A 24,185-nucleotide genomic window follows, 5' to 3' on the forward strand; every position below is an offset into this window, starting at 1 on the left:
CACCAACAGCAGTTAAGCGAACAACTTCCCCTACTTGATTTATTGCAAAAAGTCTCGAAAATGGGAGCATAGTCAGGATGTGCTGCCAGAGGGGCCAAGGGACGTCTTGCTCTGTCTACAGGGAACCGCATACAGGCATCCACAATATTGGGAATGCCAGAGCCAGAACGAGTACCTGCAGGCACTTTGAGACATGTTTGGCCTGAGTCGTGTACTGTTTTTCACACATTGCTGGTTAAACTGTATAACTTCTTCCCATAGGATCCTGGAAGTTCACTGGTGAGGGAACATCAGGTGATATGTGGCATAGAAATAGAGAGAACCCTTGAGCTGAATGGGGTTAGACACTGGGTGAAGTGAAGCATTGTACACATTCCCTCTCTTTTATACTCCAAAAGCAGACATTTAAGGAAGCCAAGGGCCACTGGGCTGGATGGGCCCCTGGTCCCACCCTTGCATTTTATTTCTCACATCAGCACTCAGCTGTAGCTCTGGAGAAGCCACTGCTCTAACCAGCCTCATTGTATCCCCCTGTCCATCAGTTCTGGCCAACAGCACCAGAGACAAAAGGTCAAACCAGACCATGAACCCAGCTAAGGAACTTGAGGAAAAATAAAACAGCAGCTCAATGCAGACAGGAGTCCCAAAGCCAGCCACGTGAAGAGGTTCTGCTGCAAGGACAGCCACAGGCAAGAGGAGACACCCACGGAGGCAGGGCTTTGTGGGAGACACCAGCCCAGGAGAGCAAAACTCTTCATTGTGAAAAAGCAATATGAGGAGCAGAGATGCATGTCTGTAGACAGCCTGCCCCTTACATCAGACAGTAACACCCATCTGACTAATTTATAACCCAGGACTGTCCTCATTCTGCGCAGCCAGGCCTCACAATCACTCTGTTTTCCTATACAACCCTCAACAGACATTCATTAGGACAAGGATGGCGTTAAAAGACAGCCTATTTTCTGTCTAGAAAAAGTCCACCAGAGAGGCCGCAGCCTACCACGAGGCTCTGCCAGCCTAGGATGGCACTACAAGGATGGGATCCCTGTGACATCCTCTGGTTTTAAGACAAAAAAACAAAACAGAAAGTGGATTCAAGAAGAACCCAAGTATGGGCCACCAACACCTACAGTGTTTCCAGCTGTTCTGGGAAAGGAGGAAGCACCGAGTCACTTACATTCATTGTCCCATTTATCTCCGCCACTGACTCATCATCTGTTGGAAACTGGTAGATTTGAACCCCATTACTGACCAGTTCACTTGTTATTTTAATTTTAAATTTGGTCAGCTCACTCTTGGAAATGGCATCAGATTTGGCAATGATGGGAATGATGTTCACCTAGAAAGGAACAGAACAGTAATAAGTCTTCAGCTTTGCTCCAGGGATTTTTTCCAAGTCTGCAGTACAAACTTAAACATGCTCAATAAATATACAGGATTTATCTGTCAACCCAGTCACCTCCACTAGTACAAGGGATATTCAAGGTGGTGAGACATGCTCTGGAAAAGTGGCAGCCTTTCCACCGCATGCAAGGTGAATCTGCCTAGCGAGAGTTAAACATGTCTACCTTGCTGTCAAGCTTCTTCATTGTTACCAAGTCCAGGGACTTCAGTGAGTGGCCTGTTGGAGCAATGAAGTACAAGCAAGCATGGATCCGGGTGTCATGGTAGTTGTGCAACACCCTTTTTATCTTCAGTTCTTCTTGCAAATAGGCTTCAAACTGAGCATCAATGAATTCAACGATGGGTTTATAGCTTGGATGAAACAAAACAAATAAAAGAGTTATACATCTCATAGAGACAGACAATGCTCCTTTGTTCACTTTTAAGGAAGAAGCTGCTTGTTAGATTTTACTTCCCAAGACCAATTCTCCAAACCTCCCTTCCTCCCCACCCACAAGAAATTTAAAAGTTGCACTACTAACAAGGAGATGTAGTACTATATCAGATTCCAGCAGCCTGTTTGACAAAACACAGTGTTATGGTTTAGCCCAGACACACCATCCTCTCCAGGCTAAGTGGACTTTGAAATGCGATGGTGAGAGATCTTTAAAAGGAAGGATAATGTAGACTCATTTGCAGCAGCGTGTAACCCTTGCTCGCACTCAGGGAGTGAAGAGCTTGCTGCTCTCACAGCCCCAAGTCCTGCAGGTGGAAGACACATCTCCATTCCTTTGCCCAGCGCTCTGGGCAACTCCCTTGCAAGACCATCTGAAACACAGAGCCTGTTAGACTCACAGTGTAAAGGACATCAGCGCATCTTAAACAAAACTAAAAAGAAAATCTAACAGACTTGCAACAGAGCAAATTCCACCTGCAATGTCTCTGTGAAGAAGCACCTTGGAGATGGTCTGGTGAAATCACACACTCCTTAACCACCGCACTCCAGCCATGGTGGGACGTGAACCGCTGGAAATACTTCCCCAGGGTATCTCATTGCACATATCACGCTTCCTTTAGCAACACGGAACAGCCGGCCAGAAGTGGCTGTTAAGCCAAGCAGTCGCTAGACCACGCTAGCGGTTTGGTTGGTAGTTTGTGGTCAGCACGGCACAAGGAAACAAATGCAGATGCCCTGGAGCTCTCTGCTCTCCCTGCCAGAAGAATCTGGGCAGGCGGCCACCAGAAGGCCAGCTCTGACAGCATGAGGAACGTTTTTTTTGATATCTGGCACAGTGCTGACACACCACAGCCTCTGTCCTCTCTTCTACCTGTCCCATCCCAAAGAGGTGCCAAGGACAACCCGTAAGAAGGAAGGAGGAGAACTTTACAGTGCTGTCTGGCCCAAAAGGGGCACAGGGAAAGATCGTGCACGAGAAAATCAGGTCACAACACAGCCTCTCTCCTCCTCTTCCACTCACCTGTCCTCTTTGTTGATCTGATCCCCAAAGCCTACTGTGCTCACAATAGTCAGTTTGAGGTTGACATTGCTCTCCTGTAGGTCATAGGTATTGGATTTCAGCTGGACCCCAGGCTGTGAGTGAGATGCTGGATCACCTTCAAACTTAGTGTTGAAAAGTGTGTCCATGAGAGTGGACTTACCAAGGCCAGTTTCCCCTGTTGGAGAAAACAGAGTTGAAATGTTCTGTCAAATATTAATATGGCTTGGCCTTTCAGCTTCCAAACATTAACAGGGGTGAAATTGTAGCAGATGAAAGAGACTTCATGCTCCAAAGGGATCGTCTGGCAAGCAGAAAGCCCTGTACAATGGGAGGTCTGTATTCTGGGCAAATTACATTTCACAGTCTAATGGCCATTTAATATCGTTAGAAAAGAAAGATGAAAAGAAAGAGGTGAAAAGGCAAAGGGGAAACCATGGTTCAGATCCTGGATAAACCCACAACTACACTACAGAAGATGTTGTTTTCATTAAAAAGTGGGAAGGGGAATAGAGCTTATTGCCATATCCAAAAAAAGATGCTCCAGATTAATATGCCTCTAAATAAGTAGCCACTGAAATAGCCTCCTTCCAAGCAGAAACATTGAGAGCTGGTTCTGGTCCTACAACAAGTCATGCAGTTGTTCTTTTGTACCCACAACAGACTGAGTCGGGGGATCAGCCTTCTAGACTAGGAGGGGACATTTTCTGTAATACCTGGTATAAATACCTTAGGGACCACACAAACTACATAATACTCAAAAATCTGCCTCAAAAAGTTTGCGGCATCGAGCTGCTATTTGGATTCCATCTGTCAACAGGGAACTATTTCCTTGTCTGGAAGGAAGTGACAAAGCCCAGAGACCAGTCTTAAATTTGTTTTAGATACATCCCAGGAAGAACAAAACAAATCCCTCCATGAACTCATTGCAAAGGGCAGCCTCCCTTACCACGCTCTGACAACACAGCAAGCTTTCTGAGCTCAAAGGATCTGACTTTACATTAAACCCATACACAGTTTGGTTCGCTGCCCTGTGAGGGCTGCTGTATTTTGGGGAGTGAACTCTGAGCTGCCCAACTGGCTTTTGCTGAAACTTCAGGATCCGGCCAAACCCCACCTGCAGCGAGGGCAGCTCCTACAGTCCACACGGAACCACAGGGAGACTGTGTCTGGCTGAAGCAGCCCCTCCCCCTTCTCAGACTCTCAGCTCCCAATCAAGACAACTTCATCATTTTCCTACTTTACCCAGAAGAAAAGAGCTTCTTATTTTTGTAGGTTGAGAGCTCTGCAACAGATCCAAACTTCCATGAAATGCCCAATTCAACAAGAGGAAACTCCTCCCTATCCTCCCGCATCCAAATATCCAAGCCACACGCTTGCAAGCAGAAAAATTCCTCTCTATTGGCCGCAGAAGGGACTTTTCTCGAGGCAGGGCAAATATCCACTGCTCTGCGAACTGAGCAGCTGCTGACTGCCAGGATCATGTATCAAGTCTCTTTCCAGAGGCAGCAAGATTCATTAACATTTGAAAGTCAATGGACACCTTGAGCTGCAGAGCAACCCAGGAGCCAGCTAAGAGCTTGTGCTCCATCACCAGTGATGCCAGCTATGGCCAGAACAGCATAAGTCCAGTTGCTCTTCATACTTAAGCAAGCCCTTAACTGACCTGGAATCTTACAGCCTCAGCTTTAGGGGCCCTATTTTCGCCAAATGGGGTACAGGTGCACAAAGCACAGCAGACCAGAGCATCATCATGGTTTGGATGGAGATTTTGAGAGTTAACAGACAACTGCAACCTGCCAGGCCTTTCTCAGGGATTCCAGGAAAACAGCAGCACAAAGGACAAAAATCTAAACAGCCTGAGAAGGCTGCAGCCTTTCCAGAGCCACTGCCAAGGGATGGGTGGGACAGAGGGGGAAGCTGGCTGCTTGCCTGCGAATGCCAGGATCCCTAGAGGGGCATCTCAGGACAGGAACGCTCATCAGATCTGGAGTGCAGAAGAATCGCCCACACACCAGCCTGCAAAGCCTCCTCTTGTGCCACTGCCCCACGTTCCCTGTCCCACAGCCGGTGGGTCCCAGTGTTCTGTGCTGCAGGACAGGGTGAGAAGGTAGCAGCAGCAGCAATCAGGGCAGGGAGCTGCTCTCTGCAGCGGATACACAAGGTTGCATGGATTCCGGGCAGACAAAACACTCTGCAAGCCACCTCTCACTTCTGGTTTCCTCCTTCTTTAGGGCGCAAAGTGTTCGCGTGAGGCCAGGACTATTGTTTAAACACATCCTGAATCTGCTAATCATTGCCTACTTTAAATCAATCTACGGCATTGTTTCCAGCAGGAGTGACTTTAACTGTCAGAGGGGCCAGGAGAAGTGCATAAGAGAGGCAGGCGAATTTTTAAGGCAGAACATGCTTTCATACTGCATCTCATGCCAGCTACGCAGGGACAGCAAAGGCAACTTTGAATTCACATAGAGGTTTTCCTTTGGAAGGAAAGATCTGAACTGGTAAGCATTTTTCCATAGGTGGGAATTGTCTACCCAAACACCTACAGCTCTGTGTTTAAAATGCAAAACACTCAGCGACTAACACAGTGTCTCAAACGTAAAGTCTGCACACCAGAGATGACATTGAGACAGCAGATGCACCCGTCCCCACGCTGTGTGACCCTACTTACATGGCACAGCATCAAATTCTTCCAGGGAAGAGGATGGAGGAAAGAGGAATGACTGCCTCAGCTAAAATAAACAAAATGTTAACACCAACGAAGTGACATGAGATGGGAAAAGATTGAAGATTATTAATAAGAGTTTTGATGTGTTAAATACGACCAGAGCTAGGGAGCAGTGTTACTTTGAAGGGCAAAACAACAGAAGGGAGAATTTCTGAATCTCCTGGGAGTTACTGCCTCATACAGAGGCAACTTTCTGCTGGCTGGGAAATGTAAATGGTGCCAACTGCTTCTTTTAAGGACAGGAGTCCAGATGGAACAGATGGTCTGATGAAAAGGACAAGTAGTCTATGCTTGTTCCAGCCGATAGCGCTGGAATCTTCTCCAAAAAGCAGAAACGATGAATGGGGATTAAGGGAGGCAGAATTACTGGTGAAAAAGCAGCGGTGTACGCAAACTGAGTGAGAGGCATCCCTGGCAGGGAGATTATTTCCTGATGTCAGGCTTATAGGCACACATGTGATTTGATTTCCAAAACTGTATTTATAGATTATGCAACTCGGCAGTGGTCTGCTCTCCTGAAGCAGGGCTGACAAAGCCCTGAGGGGAGGACAGGGCAGGGAAGATGACCTCTACTATTAGAGTTCTGCATCAGGAAGCTCTGACAGCTACCAAAAAGCTGTAGTGTTGTGCCTTCCATCATGGGATGGATTTTTGCTGCCAAGTCTGATGATTTTCAGAGATGTGGAAAAAAAATAGCAAGAAACACCACATCGGTTGGGCTCTGGACACACAGGGACCCTACACCACTGCCTGGAAGGCACCATCCACTTTTACCAGCCAACAGTCTGCCAGGCTAGAGATGCTGTGCCAGGCTCCCCACACCTCCTCCTGGATTCCCGAGACAGGCTCGCAGCTCCAGCTGCACATGGTGCCTTCAGTGCTCTATGGAAAGGGTTCATCAAATCCCTCACTGACAGAGCACTGGGACAAGCATCACTCTCCTCCCTTCAGTTACTTCAGAGAGAGACTCCGCTCCAGGACCAGACTGTGTTGCCTGGGCAGGACACTGCTCACACTCTCCAAGGCTCTCCAGCTGGTTATCAGGCAGAGCCCACGCACCAGCACTGCAAGGAAGGAATGAACCTGCAAAGCCACACGTCACACTGTGAAGGTGGGCAACACAAGGGCTATCCACCACCAGCCGTTCTGTGTGAGAGAGAGATTAGCTGAGCCATGGAGGTACTACCATGCCTGTCTCTGACACCAGCCAGCAGCTGCAGTAGAGGAACAGAAGAAGCTGTGCCCACAGCAAATGCTCCCTCCCTTGGGAAGCTCCCAACTTCCCAAACCAAAACAGGTTTCTTGGTGGTGAATGCACCTTCAGGGCTTCTTTCTTCCACAGAAACTTTGGCATCATAAGCACCCTGCAGCAGTAAGCTGAATTATACGCTGCAAAAGCTGTCTCCTTTTTTGTGCCTGATGATGTAATTTGCTTTTCCCTAGTACATGTTAAATGAAACAACAAACAACTGCTTACTGGCCCCCTTCTCCACATCACTCAGGATTTAAGAGGCCCCAATCACATCATCCTAAATCGACTCTGTGGGAGAACACAGGAGCCTTTGGAGCATTTCCGTGTTCAAAGGCATGGAGCAACTTTCATGTGAGCACCTTTTCATGAGAGAGCAACACCTGTCCTTCGAGAGATTAACAACCATGGCTCCAGATATCATATAATTCAATCATAAAGAAAAAGTGTACGCATGCACAGCCCTTTCATGTGAAGAAATGGGAGCTAATCCAATGTAGCAGGTTTGTTGAGACAAGCCCTGAGGCAGCTCAGCCTGGTAAGGCCATCTCTCTCACGGAGAGAGGAAAAAATACTTCTTTTCATCTGACAGGCGCACAGAGATGCTGCACAATTCGCCCACCGCAAGGCAAAGGCTGGGCTGCAGGGGCAAGAGGAGCAACATGGGCTCCAAAAGATACTGAAGCACTTCAGTGGACTACCCAGCTCCCAGCCACGGCTCTCCACCCCAGGGGACCAGCAGTGAATGGGCAAGAGAGAGCTGAGGAGATCAGTGGTGTTTTGGTTAGAGAAATCCTATTCTCTCCTCAGTTTGTTGCGCCAGTGACTGCAAAAACAACCACTGGGCAATTTCCAGGCTGCACAGCTCATTGCCCCACAGAAAGCTGCCTCCTGGAAAGTAGAGGGCAGCTCTACACAAGGAAACCTTTGCACACCCCTCCCTTCTCCAGCCAGTGAGAAATCACGCATGCCAAAGGACTCATTTGGAGCAAGAGACCTCAAGCAGTTGCGGTACAGCCCCTGAGAAAAGAGGTGGTATTTCTGCCACAATATAGCAGTTTCTCATTGCAGTGAATGGGCTGCTTAGAACAAATCCCCTGCAAATCCCCGGACAGAGAAAGGGGAAAACTCCTGCTTGTAATGGAATTCTAGTCTAATGTAACTTTAACCCACCTTGGCCAAAACTGAGAAAGTTTACATTCCGTTTTCTTTCTCTCATCTCACTGAGAAATGCAGTCAGCACAGAAGGTTTCAGCTATTAAACACCTCTCCACCTTTTGCACTGAACTAAGAGGCAAGTAACATTTTATCACGCAAGCTTAGGGAGAAAATGGTTAGGGGAGAAACGGTGCAGAGGAATTAAATATCAGAGAAACCACCCATAATCTCTAACTTCTTATGAGAGTTTCATTCATTTACCCTATCTTTGGCTCTAGTCTCAGAAGGGAGACAGCTTTCAGCATAAGAAGAGCTAAAAATTGCTCCACACTGGATGTGCTGCTACGAGTTATTTCTGAAGCTTTCCTTGGCTCCTTCACCAGGAGCTGCGGGAATCAGTGGCTCGGATCCAGTACAGCAGAGAGCAAAAATGTCATTGGATTTTTCCTCCTACAGATGCCACGCACAGCTGAAAAACGTGGGGCAATGAAGTGCCTTCCTATCATACTTAATAACCTATGGGATCAGTTCACCTATTTGTTGCTTTGTTGGCTCCAATTCTCATTTGATCCATGCTCTTTCAAATTTTCACCCCGAATTTCTGCTGTACAAGTAAGATTCAACAGAATAAATGACAGATGGACTCCTGGGCTGTTTGCTTTCTTTCTCCAAGATGTTTAAGAGTTTAACTTTGTTATCGCAATTTAACAAAGGCACCAGACAACTCCTAAGAGACATTTTGAAGCCTGACCTCCTCAATTCAAGATTTGCAGATGAAAAGCTTTATTTTCCAATGAAGCTTATTGAATTTAGAGTATAGTTTCTTTATTTCAAGATTGACCACATCTGTGTTAATACTTCTCATGGAAGACTGACATTAATAACTAATGTGCATAGATCTTGGCAAGTCCTTGTTATTCAGATGAACAAACAATGCATTCTATTTCTCTCCAGTGAAGAAGGAAGCAGAGGCATTCAGCTCCTTCTCCACACATCAAAGTGAACACATAACCACAGGAGGCATCCACTGCTGCACCTATAACTTGTCGAAAAAAACACAGCAGCTCAATAAATGCAAAAGGAAATACTGTAAGACTTGAGTCTTTGGAACATGAGTTTCACTAGGTCATGTCACATTCATGGACTGCGGAAATCACCTAGTGACTCAGGCTGACAGTGACCTCCACTTGTCAGCAAAGTTTATCATCTCACAGGAATGCCAATGTCAGGGAAAGTTTTCTTCTCAGCTCCATTTAACAGGGCTCTGGCTCCCCTCTCCTCGCTCTACTCCTCTTGCCTCAGACTTAACCCCGTCCTGGGCAAACACCTGGACCATACCACGACTTGAGCTCTCATGGGAGGGGACAGACAAGCTTTGTGTGGTGCAGAGCTGACCACCAGCTCAGATGAGTCCCCAGGAGGTATTCACAGAGGCAGCTCTCCCCTCTGTCACACCACGCACTTCTGGGAGCATCAGCAGACACGGCTTACCAGGGACAGCCACAGCCACAGAATAACCTCCTGCTCAGAGACGCAGGGCAACAGCATTCGCTTACCAAACTAACCATCCTATCATACAAATATTAATTCCTCATTACGAATTTCCTTACCCACCTTACCACGCTACCTTACGAAAGCCATACAAGGTATTACTTCCGTCATCTGGGAGTGCCTCTGAGGAGAGAGATCGTTTGGCATCCTAACCCTGGGGAAGACCTCGGAGATGGGCAGACACAGCAGGGACAGACACCAAGTCCTACCACAGCGCCAGGCCCCAGCTGAGATCCATACCACATGCCAGCTTGGATAATCGCCTGACCAGCTAAGGCTTGGCCAGACACTATTTTAATTCAAGTATGCACAAAAGAGAGGAGAAAAAAATAGCTTTTAGTGATTTAAGAGCAGCATGAGTGGTATTTTGTTAAAATAGTTATAATTCAATACCTAACCAAACAAGACCTCAGAAAAAAGTTCTCTGGCACGAGTACCTATTTTCCTTTAATGACAAGAAATTGAAACATACTAGGAAAATAAAGATTGCAATAAAAGCCCAGGATTTTAGGCATTTTATTTCTATCACTCCCTGCTTGGTAGAAAGCCATACTGCATAACCTCAGCAGGAATTTCCCAAAGTGCCAGTAAATCTTGTTACTGAAAATAGACAGAACAGTGAAATTTAAATCAAAGCTACCTTGTTAACTCTGGCACCTACAAGCTACATCCAGCTGCAGAGAAGCCCTTTTCAACAAGAAAACTTCCCAAAATGGAAATACTCACCCACACACAGGATGTTGAAACAAAACCCATGATTAACTGACTTATTAACCAGCTGGTCAGGCAAACTGTCAAATCCCACATGTCCAGAAAGTGGGACGGTGCGACAGCCTTCACCCTGAAATACAGCAAAACAGTTGTGTCATTTTTAAGCAAAACACACTTACCTGTATAAACTCTTGGGATAACCCAAGCAGAATCAACTGCACAGTTCAAGCGGAGATCTACATTTATACTGTAAATCATGTCAGCATGCTTTGCTTTTCTCCAAAACACATCCAGATGACACAAATAGAACATTTCATTTGCCACATATTAGAAGGTAGCCCTGTCAGAAACACATCAAGCTGTGGAAAACACACCCAAACATAGCTGCTGAAATAAAGAGGCAGCAAACCATTTGTTTCTTGAGAAATTATATAGACGCTCAACTCTCACCTTATACTGAAAACAAAAGGAATCCCCTATGCAAAGGAATGTATTAATGATGCCTCCTCATGTAAGCCTATAACGTGGATTGTAACTCACACGTAACTCACGTTCACAGCTGCAACTACAGAAACTGGCTAGAAACAGGAAAACTGTCGTGACATCTCCGAATGGAATAACCCTAACACAGCACCTCTGCAGAGCTCAAGGACTGTAGCACAGAAACAGCAGAGTATACCGTCTCTGAGCTACCACACACAGCAATATCTGCCATATTATTGCAAAGATGAAAATCACAGACTGCTAACCGGAGTCTGTCCAAATACATGAAACAGCCATTAGTACCAGAAAATGGTCATTGAAGGAAGCTACAAGGAAGATGCTGGCGCGGGCAAGTGGCCAGACAATGCAAAGCAGCAGGCCTTCTTCAGCTCCAAGCGCTGCCATCCAGCCTTTGGAGCCCATCTTTCAAAGCTAGGAACTGACCAGAAAAAAAACACTGAGAAAGTGCCCAGAGCTGAGCTGCTTGTAGCTACGCAGCCCAGTCAGAAGCAGAAGTACCCAAACCTGTGCGCTGGGAGCATGGGACACTCCTGCCCAGCCACCCAAGTGACTTCACAAGCAGCTGTTCTCACACACCCTGCTCCCTCCTGTGCCAACACCACTAAGCCAGTCTTCCTGGCCATACATTCCCTTTCTGCCCTAGGAAGCAGAAGGGACGAGCTCCAGCTCATGCTGGGCTGCACAGCCACTGGCTTCTGCACAGGGTGGCAGAAATTTTGACCTGGCCACTGCAGAAAGGCCTGTGCATAGCACAGGAATAAGCCACACGCACACGCTCAACCTCAGAAATGGCATTGTACAAAACAGAGTTGGTGTCAACCTTGTGTGCTTGTGTGCTGAAAAGTTCCCCTCCTGCACCCCCCGGAATGGTATTTCCCCCTCTAGACCAAAGGCTTTTCTTAACAATGTATTTAGTGTCAAACACAGAAAATTCCCTCCAGGGACATCATCAAGAAATCCTACGGACAAAAGGCCTTCATAGGGTGTCATTTTTAACTTATCATTTCAGAATCATGTTTTCACACATCTTGAATGCCGGTTTATAGGACAGGCATACTGGGTTTCCCTCTCCTGTTAATGGCATTGGTATTTTAGGCTAGGAAGACAAGCCAAGGACAGCATTTACTGCAGCAGCCTGTCACAATACTGTTACTTGCCTCGTTACTGTTCTGCTGGTGTGAGGTTTTTTTTCCAAACATGAGGCTTCAAATACACTCCAGCCATTAACCATATTTACCACTCTGCAATGTGTAAATATGTTTCCCTTTAGCCATATTTTGTGTATTAGTCTGACTCTTCCTGCCAAGATGTTCACCAAATATGGCGCTTTATTAATTACCAAGCACCTTGCCTCCAAACGACATGTTCATCAGCAAGGCGCTCGAGTTCCTCACCAGATTCTGGTTCTGCCTTCTGAGGATGCAGTTCCAAGGCCAAATAATTCACAAACAGCTAAAGCAGAAGAAAAGGAGACTGTCAGGCAGGGAGATTTCATGACAAAACACCTAAACTCTCCTGAACTGCTTTCACCAAAACAAAAACCCAACAACTGGGTATCTCACGGCTCTGTTTGACTCACAGCGAGAGCGCACCATGGCCCCAGTGAAGAACAGATGGGTAGACAGAGTCTGCAAGGCACGACAGAGAACCACAGATAGACTCCTCTGGAGAAGGAGAAATATCAAGCGTATTTTTGATACTCGGCCTTAAAACTACACTGTTGGAAAACTGTTTGAACACTGCTCTCCCCAGGAAGCGTAGGTAGGAGTGTAGGCTCTCATTAAGAGCAAATCTTCTCCTCATTCCTAAATATAAGAGTGATCCAGATGGAATAAAATAAACGGTAGAAGTTAAGCCACTCTCAGCTGAGAGAAGGCATTTACTGTCACACAGAATTCAGCCTGCAAGCCATTTCCTGTAGCCTTTTTTCTGGTCACCTGTGGTTTTATAATGTAGTTAAACCACATTTCACATCTGCTACAGGCCAGGAAACAAGTACTGCAAAATCTGATTTCCAGTCAATGCAGCAGAGCCTTCATGCTAAGTACACAGCCATGAGGTATACTGTGCTACTCTGGCTAAAATTCCAAAGCCTGCTTGGTCAAGGCATCAAGAAATCAGATGTGGTAGAAAAAAAACCCAAGAAATAACGTTTTAAAGCCAGACTGGTTTTGACACACATCAGAAAGTTGTCAGCAATTACCAAACATGCAGAGAGAAAAGAAACATTTTCTCTCTGATCCACCAAGACACAGTGCAAGTCACCAGGCTTCACACCCCAAGTAGTGTCTCTGTATCCAGAACACTGCTATATATAAACAGCACCGTCACAAACAACATATGAACACAGCGATTAGTCATCCTGCCTATACACTAAATGTAGATTTGGATTACCTTGCTCAAAACTGAAGGAGAGTATGTTAAGCTTATAAGCTTTTTGCTCAAGAAGTGTTCAATAGCTATCTTCCATTACTTCTCTTCTAAAACAATCTTTCAGGTCAAATTTAAAAGGTATAAAGAGATACCAACAAGGTAAGCAAGGTTTAACTATTGCCTGGGTGAATGCTTCTCCCACAATCATCAGAAAGAGTTGGACGGCTCAGAGTCAGTCTGTCCATCCTCTCTATTTTAAAGTCAGCATCTCCTTGGAACAAAGACAGGATCTCAGCGTGAACACTGGCACCACACCAAGATACCAGATACCTTTTTTTTCTCCCCATATATGCAGAGTGACCTCTCCACAACAGAATGGGCTATAGTTGCTCAGGAGGAGGCAAAGTGTGTTTGCCACAAACAAGACTAAAAGAACAAAAAGAGCAACGTGCTCTCACGCTGCATGGCCAGGCGGGGCTATGGCAGAGTGAAAGTAAGGAGTAGCCACCTGGGGAGGTTATTTATTTCTTCCCTGGCTTTGGAGGATTTACACATCTTTTGTTAGGGCTCCTCCGTGACACAGAAACCAATGCTGTCTACTCTAAATCTTAGAGAGAACTATCAGAAATACACGGAAAATACGAAGATTATACAACAAATGACTCCAAGTGTGCAAGCACTGTAAATCAAATACTAGTTTACATAAAATGAGCAAATGGGCAAGATTTAGACTCTGGGTATTTGAATCACTCCAGGGTCCTTGGGATGAAAAAACGATTAGAGGAAAACCTTGCTGAGTGTGCGCCTCTGCTTTGATCTGCTTTACAGGACAAGTAGGTACAGCACTGTCAGCTCCCGACGTCCTTGGAGCCCTGACAGCCGTCGGAGCTTTGTGGAGATAAAGCAGAGCATCCTCCCCAAGACACACACTGGTGCTGCTCATTGCAAATGCCAGGACAATTTCTGGTGGCCTGGGCTAAAACAGCAATGAAAAAGAACACCACGGAGAAGTCCCCACTTGGTGATATTCAGGCAGAGCACAGAAAATAAAGAATGTCACAGCTCTGAATCCAAAGAAGCCAGTGTCCAACAAGAAAACGCTCCCACAGACAGCAGTACAATACCACTTCTGCATCTAATTAAAAACAGTGTTTCTGTTTAGGACACTGACAGATGACATTTAGTACTTTCGACACAATTTCCCACCTCTCCCCAGATAAGAATTACTTCCAAGGCCTTGGCATTGGATGTTCCCTTTGGAGGATTTCCAAACAGCCACAACAAACACAGCAGCACCATCCCTCAATGAAAATAAATCAAGCAACGCTCACAGAGCTCCACCATCCCTGCCGATGCTCAGAGCAGCACTCCCCTGCCCTCTGCCACGTGGCAGAGCTGAGACCACAGGGTTAACTCTTGTAACTGAGACAGTTCTTGCACACGAAGTCACACAAAAACACAAAGCAAGGCAGAACCTGAATTCAGGTTTCCACATGACAGTTTTTCAGATCATCTTTAGGCTAGAATAACATCAGGTCCCTTCTTATGACCTCACCATTACGGCATCCACTTCCTCAGTCTGCACTTGGCTCTGATTAAACAACAAATTAGAGCAACACTTGTACCAATTACTTCTCACTCGTACAAACATGTAATTCGCGTATGCAATGAGAGAATTATCTAGCAGACAGTATAAACATCCTCCACAACATAAATGCAAAGCAGGAACGTAAAGTGTAGCTAAACACTTTTATGTTTCTTTTCCTTGGTTGGCTGATAATAAATTGTAAGGATGCATATAAAAGAAAAACAACAGAAAAGAGAGAGAGAAAGAGTTCTGAACCAGTCACCACGGAGAGCAAGAAATGTCTCACCAAAGCTCCTGACCACTGACCACCCTCTTCAGGCACATTGCATCATTCAGCCATTCAACATTCACATATGGTCAAGTGCTTCCAAGATCCCCAATGCTAACAGCTCTTAAGATTACATTTCTTTATGCCCCTGCCGAAGTGCTGCAGAAATGCCATGCTGTTTGCATACATTCCCAGGAGAAGTCTCCAGCAATTAAAACATACGTATCTATATCAGCAGCCTTAGTGATTTTCCTGACCTGTACTACAGCGACTGAGAGTTAGACAATCCCAACAAGCCAGTCCTCTGCACCCATCCTCCACCACAAGGAGAATGTTCGACACGTTTCCTGGGGGTCTCTGTGTTTAAAACCTGCACCCTCCACACAAAAGACAGGAGAGGGGCCTCAGTAGAAGGGGTTCCACCAACCATTGGTAAAATAAATGCAGGTTTAGATCAAGGGTTCCCTGGGATGGAGGCAGGGTGGTGACCTCAACTCCCCCAGCCCCAGCTCTCACACACGTTTAGCCCCGCCAGCACACAGCAGCCCTCTGCATCACCAGGATGCCACGGCCAACTGCTCCACGAGGCACAACCACGACTGGATGCCCAAGACCTGGGCTGACAGCCATGTGTCTGGACAAAGGCATTTTCAATTTGCAGCACACTAATTACATGTCCATCTCACAGCCAGCTTTCCCTTTTGCCTCCTGAGAGAGGCCATGCTATACCATAATTCATTCCAGGCCACTAGCAGATGTTTGAAACTCCTGTACGTTACCTTAGGAAAGCCTAACGCTCAATTCTTTAAAAGACAGGGGAACAAGTGAGTCACTTTACAAACCTTGGCAGTCACATACAAGGCAATGAGTATGTCCAGGAGGAAATAACACCACGAACTGGCTGGGAACGGCTACATCTACTTGTTCAACAAGACTGGGTCCACACTACAACCCCCTGCTTTGAAGACGCAATGGCAAGCATTCACCTCAACTATTATTTCTGTGCTAACACATGGACACACAAGCTGGAAGCCCACCAGATCACAACCTAAACGCTTCTGCATGAAAAGGTGTTACAGATGCCTCCTAAGCATTTCCCTAACACACGCAGAGATGGCTCGGCTCCCTCTGCTCCTCTTCTGGATGATTCCTGGAAGGCACAGAGAACCCTGTGCCGCACTAGGGAGGCAGGCAAGCAGCGGTGCTGGCACCATGTCCGTGGGCAGCCAGGATGCCAAGGGGACCCTCGAGGATGGCACCAAGGGGATTCTAGCGGACAGAGGGCACCGGGGGGACCCTCGAGGACAGAGAGCACCGGGGGGACCGTCAGGGATGGCACCAGGGGGACCCTAGCGGACAGAGGGGACCGGGGGGACCCTCGGGGTTGGCACCAGGGTGACCTTAGGAGACAGAAGGCACCAGGGGGACCCTCGGGGATGGCAGGGGGGACCCTTGGGGACAGAGCACACCAGGGGGACCCTCAGGGATGGCAGAGGGGGACCCTCGGGGACAGAGGGCACCAGGGGGACCCTCAGGGATCACAGAGAGAGACTTTCAGGGACAGAGAGCATCAGGGGGATCCTCGGGGATGGCAGGGGGGGACCCTCGGGGACAGAGAGCACCAGGGGCAGGGGGACCCTCGGGGACAGGGGGCACAGGGGAGACCCTCGGGGCCGGGGGGCACTGGGTGGGGGGAGCGCGGGGATGCCGAGCAGCCCTTCGCCCCCACTGCACCCCGGCCTGGGGTAAGGACGAGGCTCTCGGGGCGGGCAGAGCAGGAACCGCGGGTCCCCAGGCCTCCCCTCCCACCACAACCGCCGGCCCCGCCGCGCCCGCACCTGCCGCGCCACCTCGGCCGCCGCCATCGCTGCGCGCCCGCCGCCGCGCGCCCCGCCCGCCCCAGCGCTGCCGGGCGCGACCACCGCCGCGCAGCGCGGGGGGGGACGTAGGGCCGCGCCACCCCGCCCCACCCTGGGAGGAGTGCGACTGGCCGTGTTGCCCCCCCCAGAAGGCGGCGATGGTGCCGCCTGGGCTGGGGGCGGGGCCGGACGGGTGGGGCTCGCGGAGCGCTTGGCATCACCGCCCCGCCCCGCAGTGAGAAGAAGCGGGCGCTGGGGGCGCGCGTTGAGCGCCGCCGTTAGAGCCCGCGCTGAGAGCCTCGCAATTAGAAGCCCTCACTGAGCGCTGAGAGCAGAACAGAGCAGAGCAGCACTGCGGCTGGCCTGGGGTTTATGTTCAGTCTAAGGGCCTGAAACCTTCAGCCTCAGCAAATCACTTGCTATCGAAAATGAAATGCCTTTGTGGTTGGCGCAATCCCTGAGGTTCCATCGGGACGGTTCGCACTCCCCCAAGAATGCACTGTATGGCGGCCGTGCCGGTTTCCCTCCCAGCAGCAGCACAGCCCCTTCCAGGGTCCCTCGCGGCCCTCGGGCGCAGCCCCAGCCCCCGGGCCCCTCAGTCAGCCCTGCTGCTGCTCTGAGGGTGTAGCTGGTGCCACTGGGGTTTCCCCTTCATTTGATGTCTGCACGAGCACCAAACAAAGGCTGAGAGAGAGGAAACACAATCCTCACCCAAAGCAAACAATTTTCCCAGCGCTCAGGACTCCAAGTAAAGCCCTCAAGGCCAGCACTCTATTTTAAGCCTGGTCAGAGCTCACCAGTGTGACTGGTCCCTAACGCAGACACAACTGGGTGCTTTGCTTTGCACTGTTGGTGCCCTGATTTCCGCAAACCAGCTCATCATTTCCCTCTTTCTTTTCCCCAGTTGCCATCCAACAAGTGTTTTAAACCATCCCCCAAGATCTCCTGTCTGTGTGCGTGAAGTCCTTTGCCTCCCTGAGCCCACAGAAGCCACCAACACCGAGGGACACAGCCAGGCAGCACCAGAAAGGGAGCAAGGGGACAATTATGTTTTCACCACCAGTCATTTAGGACAATGCCAGCTCTCCACACATCCCAGAAAAACTGATCCAAGTGGCTGGAGAAAGGCAAAACTCCCTCCAGGGCTGATCAGCCTTGGGGAGGTCAGGGCTAAAGCATAGGGAAGGCAAAGAAAAAGGGTAGAAGGGGTGGGAGTAGCTCTTAGCTGCCTGACCAGCCACAAAAACACCTGGAGGCTGTTCAGCCATCCCACGGGTATCTGAGGGCTCGTGGGTAAGAAAGACTTGATGAGCAGAGGCATTTGTCCTGATTGTTTTTGGTAACAAAATTAGGGGACCAGCTGCTGGTGGCTGCAGCTGCCAGCAGTGCTGGGCATGGGGCTCTGCCGGGGAGCATAACACAGAAAGAGAGAAAGTCCAAAATTCCACCAGGCTGAAACACTGGCTGGTAAGGGACCCAAAATACTGCCCGAGGCTGGGTCTCCTTTACGGTGCAGAGACACACAGAGAAAGCGGCCCCTTTGGGCAGTAGCCTCAGCTTTCCTGAGCACAGCACCAAGGAGGAGCATTGCACTGGTGGGAGGCAGTGTGTGTGTGTGATGTCTAAGGCAGATGCCTCAGCAGTGCCCAAGGGCATGGCAAGGCTCCCAGGGCTTTGGGGTGTGCTGAGGCCAGAGGAAAAGTCCCCAGGACCAGTGTTATTAACATATGCTATTAACACACGATGGCCGCCATAACAGGGTCCAACACTGGGATCCCACTAAAAATATCAAGTCTGAGTGAAGGTTCCCAATAAGTTTTTTATTAGTTCTTCAGTTATAGCTTGAGCCTATGGAGAGGGACTCCTACCCCCATTCGCACCTCTCAATTACACTCCAATTACAGTGGAGTCACCCACTGCCCAATTCCCAAATCCAATCTGTTCGCTCTGGTCAGTGGTCTCTTGATCTCTTACCTGTTTTCACTGCCGCTGGCCTGGCCGCCTTCTGAATTTACTTCACTCTCTCGGACTGGTCTCCCTGGTCCTTCTCTTCTTTGTTCTGCTTGTATCCCCTGAGTTCATTCTGTGCTAGCAGCATTGGTTTTATCAAGAGTTCACACTTGGTTAGCTCTTTAGGACCAAAGCTTCAGCTGTTAACACTAAACCACTGATGCTAAATGAGACTATTCAGAGAGAATACAGTTAACCAGATTTTTTCTACAGTACCAGCATTTGGCTGCCCAGGACCCCACCCCTTTCACTACCTGCTTCTCCCCTCTCCCTTTGGCATGTCATAGCATGGGCATTCTGTGGTTGCTGGAGACTCCTCCACCTCCACCCGCCTGGTGCCAACAGTTGCTGTAGACGTAGATTGAACAAAGTTCACCCGCACCACCCTGGCAGTGTGGCAGCACTGCAGATCTACTGCCGCTGTGCCCCACGTGCCCTCCCACCAGGCAGAGTTAGTTCCTTCTTCGCCGAGCAGGAAGCGTGGGGTGAGAGCTGGGGAGAAAGGGCTGTGTGCTGTGCTCTGCTGGGGAACGGGCCGGCCAGCCCCGTGGAAGGCACTGCCATGGCCCGGCACGAGCAGGAGCAGGGCTCCATGAAGAAAAGGGTAGCTGGCATCGCCCGGATGTTCACACTCCAGGAAGGCTCCCAGCCTCAAGTGAGCAGCCTAGCCCGCAGCTCCCATCTCTGGCCAGCCGCCGTGGGGAGCAAGGAGCGTTTCCACCCGCTGCAGAAAATGGACACCAGCAGGAGCATCAGCCGGGGCAGCCAAGGCCCAGGGAGCTGGGGTAGGACTGCAAGCAGGCTCTCCATCGGCCCTGGCAGTACCCGGAGGAAAGAGCTGAAGGAAATCCTTTTGCAGAGCAATAGCTCCAACAGTACTGTGCGGTTTGCCGCCACTCAGAAGACATCCAACAGCAGCAGCCTCCTTGCAGCGCCACACCAAGAGCAGAAGCCTGAGCAGAGCCCAGAGGTGCTGTCCCTTGCTCTGGACCCCCTGGAGCATGAGTGGCTGCTGACGGTGGCCCAGGGCGATGCTGACAACATCATCAGGCTGCTGGACCTGGATCCCAGCCTGCTGAACAGGAGAGACTTTGTGACAGGCTTTACCGTTCTCCACTGGCTTGCCAAGCATGGTCACTATGAGAGCTTCATCCAGGTCATCTCCCATGCCCAGAAGAAGGGCTATGCCATCAATGTGAACATCCCCACAGCCAGTGGTGGGCTCACTCCCTTGCACTTGGCCGCCCTGCAGGGACACGAGCTGCTCATTAAAGTGCTGGTGGGAGCTTACGGGGCAGACAGCAGCCTCAGGGACCATAATGGGCGCAAGGCTTGGCAGTACTTGAGGGCAGATGCCCCCAGGGAGCTGAAGGAGCTGGCAGGAGCCTTCGAAGAGGATTTGTTCCAGCTGTGTTCTCACAACACCAACAACAACTGTAAGTCATCCAGAGAGGCCAGGGCAGGGTGGGACTGCGTGGACTCTGGGGCTGAAGGGAATACCCAGCGCTCATGGAGCCTGTCAACTCTCCGGGACTTTGTCGCACACGCATTCACTTTCCTCAAAGGGCACTGAAGAGCCTCATTTGCCTGAAAACCCATGCTGAATAGCACATGGATAAGACTGCAGGGAGCTGGGAACTTGGCAAGGGCTGGTGCTCCAAATCCTGGCCAAGAGGTGGTTAAGAACCTGCATAGGGCACAGCAGCCACTCCAGGTCTTGTGCAGTCTTTTGGGTCTGTGCTGGTGCAAGTGTGTGAGGGGCAACCACAGCAATCAGGAGCACTACCTGGGGACAGCCCTTCCAAAAAACCACTCGTTCTCCACAGGGGTTTTGTCCCCTGCTGCTGCTGATGGGGACTCCCTGCCCCAGCCCAGCAGAGCCTCATGGTGGAGGCTCCCTGCTGCGGGGAGCTGCTTCTCCCGCATGCCTGTGGATGGATGCTGATCTACCATGGAAGGTGGGGACTGGGGGTGGATGTTTGGGCTGCCCGTCCCAGTCTGCTGGCAGGCTTTGCTTGTGACCAGAGGTGGGTCATGCAGCATCTCAGTGATTTGGTTCTCCCACTTGTAAGATGAGGCCATCAGCACTGCCTGAGCTCCCAGCAATGCTGTGAGGTTGGACTGGTCGCGGCACCTTGGATGCCTGAACAGACGCTGGCAGAATATCATTCAGTATTTCACAGCCATACTGTGAGATGCCGGAGGTCTGGCATTGGGCTAACGCTGGGGAAGCAGCTATGGATTCAGAAACACTTCCCCCCAAACACCTTTTTATATACACTTCTCTGCCAGAAGGCAGAGCAGTTACAGAGAAGCAGACTGTGCCACTGAGCTGTGAATGCTTTCCAGCTCCCTGTGAGATCCCCAGATCTCCACCACTTGCATTTCCTCTGTGCTGCTGTTTGTTTATGGCAAATAAAGCTGTTCCTTAGTAAAATAAGAGCTAGAGTGCCTAGTTTGATAGAGGCGTCTGGGCCCAGAGAAGCCTTTCAAAGTGCAAGACAAATCCCCCTGGCAGCCCTTCCCTGGGGACTTCTATCCAGGGAAGCTGAAGATGCTCAGCTCTGCTGGGGATTGGGGCCAGAGCAAAGGGGACAAGAGGGACACCCAGTGGGCTGGCATGCAGTGGCTCCCATGGGGACTGGAGCCTGGGAGTAGCTCTGGAAAGATTGCTCAAAACCATGGAAAAGATGGGAAGGCTGTGAGATTATCTTTGTGGCTGCTGAGGTCACACTCAGAAGTGACACTCTTGTGAAACATCCCTACAGCAGTATAACCCCATGTGTATGTATCAGTAACGGCATTCAACAGGCAAGGCCTCTGTGTGCCTCTTGGCGTTTTGTTCAACAAATGGAGCTCTGCCCAGCCGATTTCAACTTGCTTTTCACATTCTTTAAGCCCTGAGCTGCTTCAAAATAGATTCAGAAAAACAACTGCCCCTTCCTCTTTTTCAGCATCATGAGACCATTTCTAACCCCTTAAAAAGCACCCACATTTGAGAAGTGACTCACAGCAGCTGGGAGGTTTCTGTTCCCCATCGCAAAGCAGCAGCCCCTGCAGAAACACCTCGCTCCAGAAGGGAGTCATGGTTTCTTTCCAGCTGCCTTTCTGGGAGACTGCAGAGGTGATTGAGGGACTCAAGATGATCTCTGGCCTGGTTATGCAGGTGAATTTGCACCTTGATGCAGAAAGATACACAGGTGTGTATCTTCTCTTCCCTTGGGAGAATGTGAGCCCATGAGTTTCACAGACACTGAGCAAACCCCATTTATATTCAGACTATGGTCTGAAATGCTACTTGGACATTGGTAACCCCATCTGCAGTGATCAATACATGGAAGAACAGCCTTCAGATGAGTAGATAGCAACCTAGTGACTGCATAATACCCAGTCCAGGTAACCCAGTGAACAGACAGATGTGCCTGGATGTCTTTTTCATCACTGAAGTCAACAGCAGAGACATACAGAACACACTGGAAATGAATTCAATGCCTAATCTGCACTGGTTTTGTAATGCTTTAATAGATCAAAGACTATGGCAACACAGCTTCTTCCAGAACTTCTCTGGCCACATCCATGCCATGGGATAGCAGGCTGGCTTCTAATGAGTCTGGTCATGCCAGCACAAACTCTGCGAAGAGCACTGATATCAAACCATCTGCAGTCTTTAGTTGTGGTATCCAAAGTGTTGTTGATAAGACAGGTGGGTGCATGTCTGGTGAAGTATTTTTTTGACTTGTCAGTCCTCTGTCACCCATCTTTCTCTGAGTAAGGCACAGAGTGAACACTGGAATTAGTGACAGTGCCCCTTGAAGGAACTGTTTCTTTGGCATCTGTACCTGCAGCTTCGGTCATGCTCCACCAGTAAACCTGGACTTCAGTGTTTCATTTGAAAGTAAAATTTAACTGGTAAACACTACACTAAAATACAACTAAAGGATTTTCAGTACTTGCTTCCCCCCCACAGATAACCAAACCCCCTAAAGACAGATTTTCCTCACATCTTTCAGTTGAGGGTTTGAAGCCGTATTCTGCTCCGAGGCAAATCAGGCAGGCCCTTCAGAAGGAACAAGACCAGAGCTCTGCTTCCCTGGGTGGTGTCAGAACGCACCTCATCCATCGCAGCTGCTCCAGCCCTACCTGCCTGGCAGGAGGTCCTCTGCACACAACAAAACAGGATTTTCCTCACCTGAGAGCACCCTTCCTGCTGCTGCATGCTGTGTTTGCCACCAACACTCCACCATGTCCAGTGACCCCTCTGCCTCCCGGTGTTTGTTTTCATACCTACAGAGGGGCAGCAGGGGAAAAGCAGACATTTATAAAATACTCAAGTGTACAATCAGCTCAAACTTTGCTTCTCCTTCAGAAAACAAAAGCACATCCACCAAAATTAAAGAAGTAGAATATCCAAATTACTTGTATTTTTTACTTTAAATGTTCTGTTGATGGCTCTGTTACCTTGTGGCAGCCCAGTCCTGCAGAGACTCCTGATCCCCCCCCGCCCCTCACAACTCCCACAGGAAGGAGAGAGCAAAGAGATTAGCCACAGGAACAACAGAAATCACTCAGACACAGAGGTATTTGTAGTGGCTAAGGTTCTGCAGAACATTGATTTTAAGCCAGTTTTAATTTGTACTGCATTTACTTTATGGTACTCCTTAATGTCCAACTCAAAAAGCAGATTCAGTCAAATAATGAAAATAATATGGGGGACTATTTTCCAAAGCAGCTCCTTGGTAGAAGCTGCTTTCATCTAATAAAGATAGCAGAGTAATGATAGTAATAGGGAGACAACCTAATAGTAAAAGCAATAAATAGTTCAGTCCATTGCTCAGGAAAGTTTTCCCAATGAATGCCACAGAGAAAACAGTCTCTTTCCTTTCTCAAGACCATAAAATTACTTTTTTCCTCCTCAGCCAGGTCATCATAGACACAATTAAAGAGAAACTGTGAGCAGCTTTGTTGGCCAGCAGTGGTGATGAGGAGAGGCAAGGGTGGTATGCAGGGCTTCAAGGTTGATCTTTGATCCTCAGCAGTGCTGTTATTTCCTAAACACTTTCTTCAAAGGGCAGAGCACAGAAAATATTTGAAAAACATTGGGGTAACAGCACATGGGCCTCTGTTGAAACATCTCCACCAATGCTGTTTGCTGCTCTCCTGTTGCAACGACTTACTGCTTCCTCTTGATAATGAAGCAGAAACCAGACTCTTACCAGACAGGAAAAGAAGCTAGAAGGTACCTCAGAAGTGTCCTGAAGCTGGCAAAAATCCCAGCCTTGCTCTCCTGTGCTCACAGATGCCTCC

The 24,185-nt window shown here is 48.9% G+C and overlaps 2 protein-coding genes across 6 annotated transcripts in view; one reads left to right on the forward strand and one right to left on the reverse strand.

Moving 5' to 3' along the window:
• SEPTIN6 (septin 6) overlaps window positions 1-16,986 on the reverse strand; it is a 29,526-nt gene extending 12,540 nt beyond the window's left edge. For 4 of the 5 annotated variants that reach the window (XM_054075494.1, XM_054075492.1, XM_054075493.1 and 1 more), the window contains exons 1-5: window positions 16,851-16,985; window positions 10,295-10,409; window positions 2,862-3,057; window positions 1,569-1,755; window positions 1,178-1,339 (exon numbers count right to left, since the gene is read on the reverse strand). In XM_054075494.1, coding sequence (XP_053931469.1) covers window positions 1,178-1,339; window positions 1,569-1,755; window positions 2,862-3,057; window positions 10,295-10,409; window positions 16,851-16,877 — 687 coding nt within the window. In that variant the 5' untranslated portion in view covers window positions 16,878-16,985. Of the gene's footprint in view, window positions 1-1,177; window positions 1,340-1,568; window positions 1,756-2,861; window positions 3,058-10,294; window positions 10,410-16,850 lie in introns of all 5 variants that reach the window. The other variant, XM_054075491.1, reaches the window with a different exon arrangement.
• Window positions 16,987-19,349: 2,363 nt separating this feature from the next.
• On the forward strand, window positions 19,350-23,165 carry SOWAHD (sosondowah ankyrin repeat domain family member D). The gene has a single exon (XM_054075575.1). It carries the CDS (start codon window positions 19,444-19,446, stop codon window positions 20,452-20,454), a length of 1,011 nt encoding a protein of 336 aa, XP_053931550.1. The 5' UTR covers window positions 19,350-19,443; the 3' UTR covers window positions 20,455-23,165.
• The last annotated feature ends 1,020 nt before the right edge of the window (window positions 23,166-24,185 follow it).

The sequence above is a fragment of the Cuculus canorus genome, chromosome 10 (assembly GCF_017976375.1).
Source record: "Cuculus canorus isolate bCucCan1 chromosome 10, bCucCan1.pri, whole genome shotgun sequence".
Taxonomy (NCBI): Eukaryota; Metazoa; Chordata; class Aves; order Cuculiformes; family Cuculidae; genus Cuculus; species Cuculus canorus.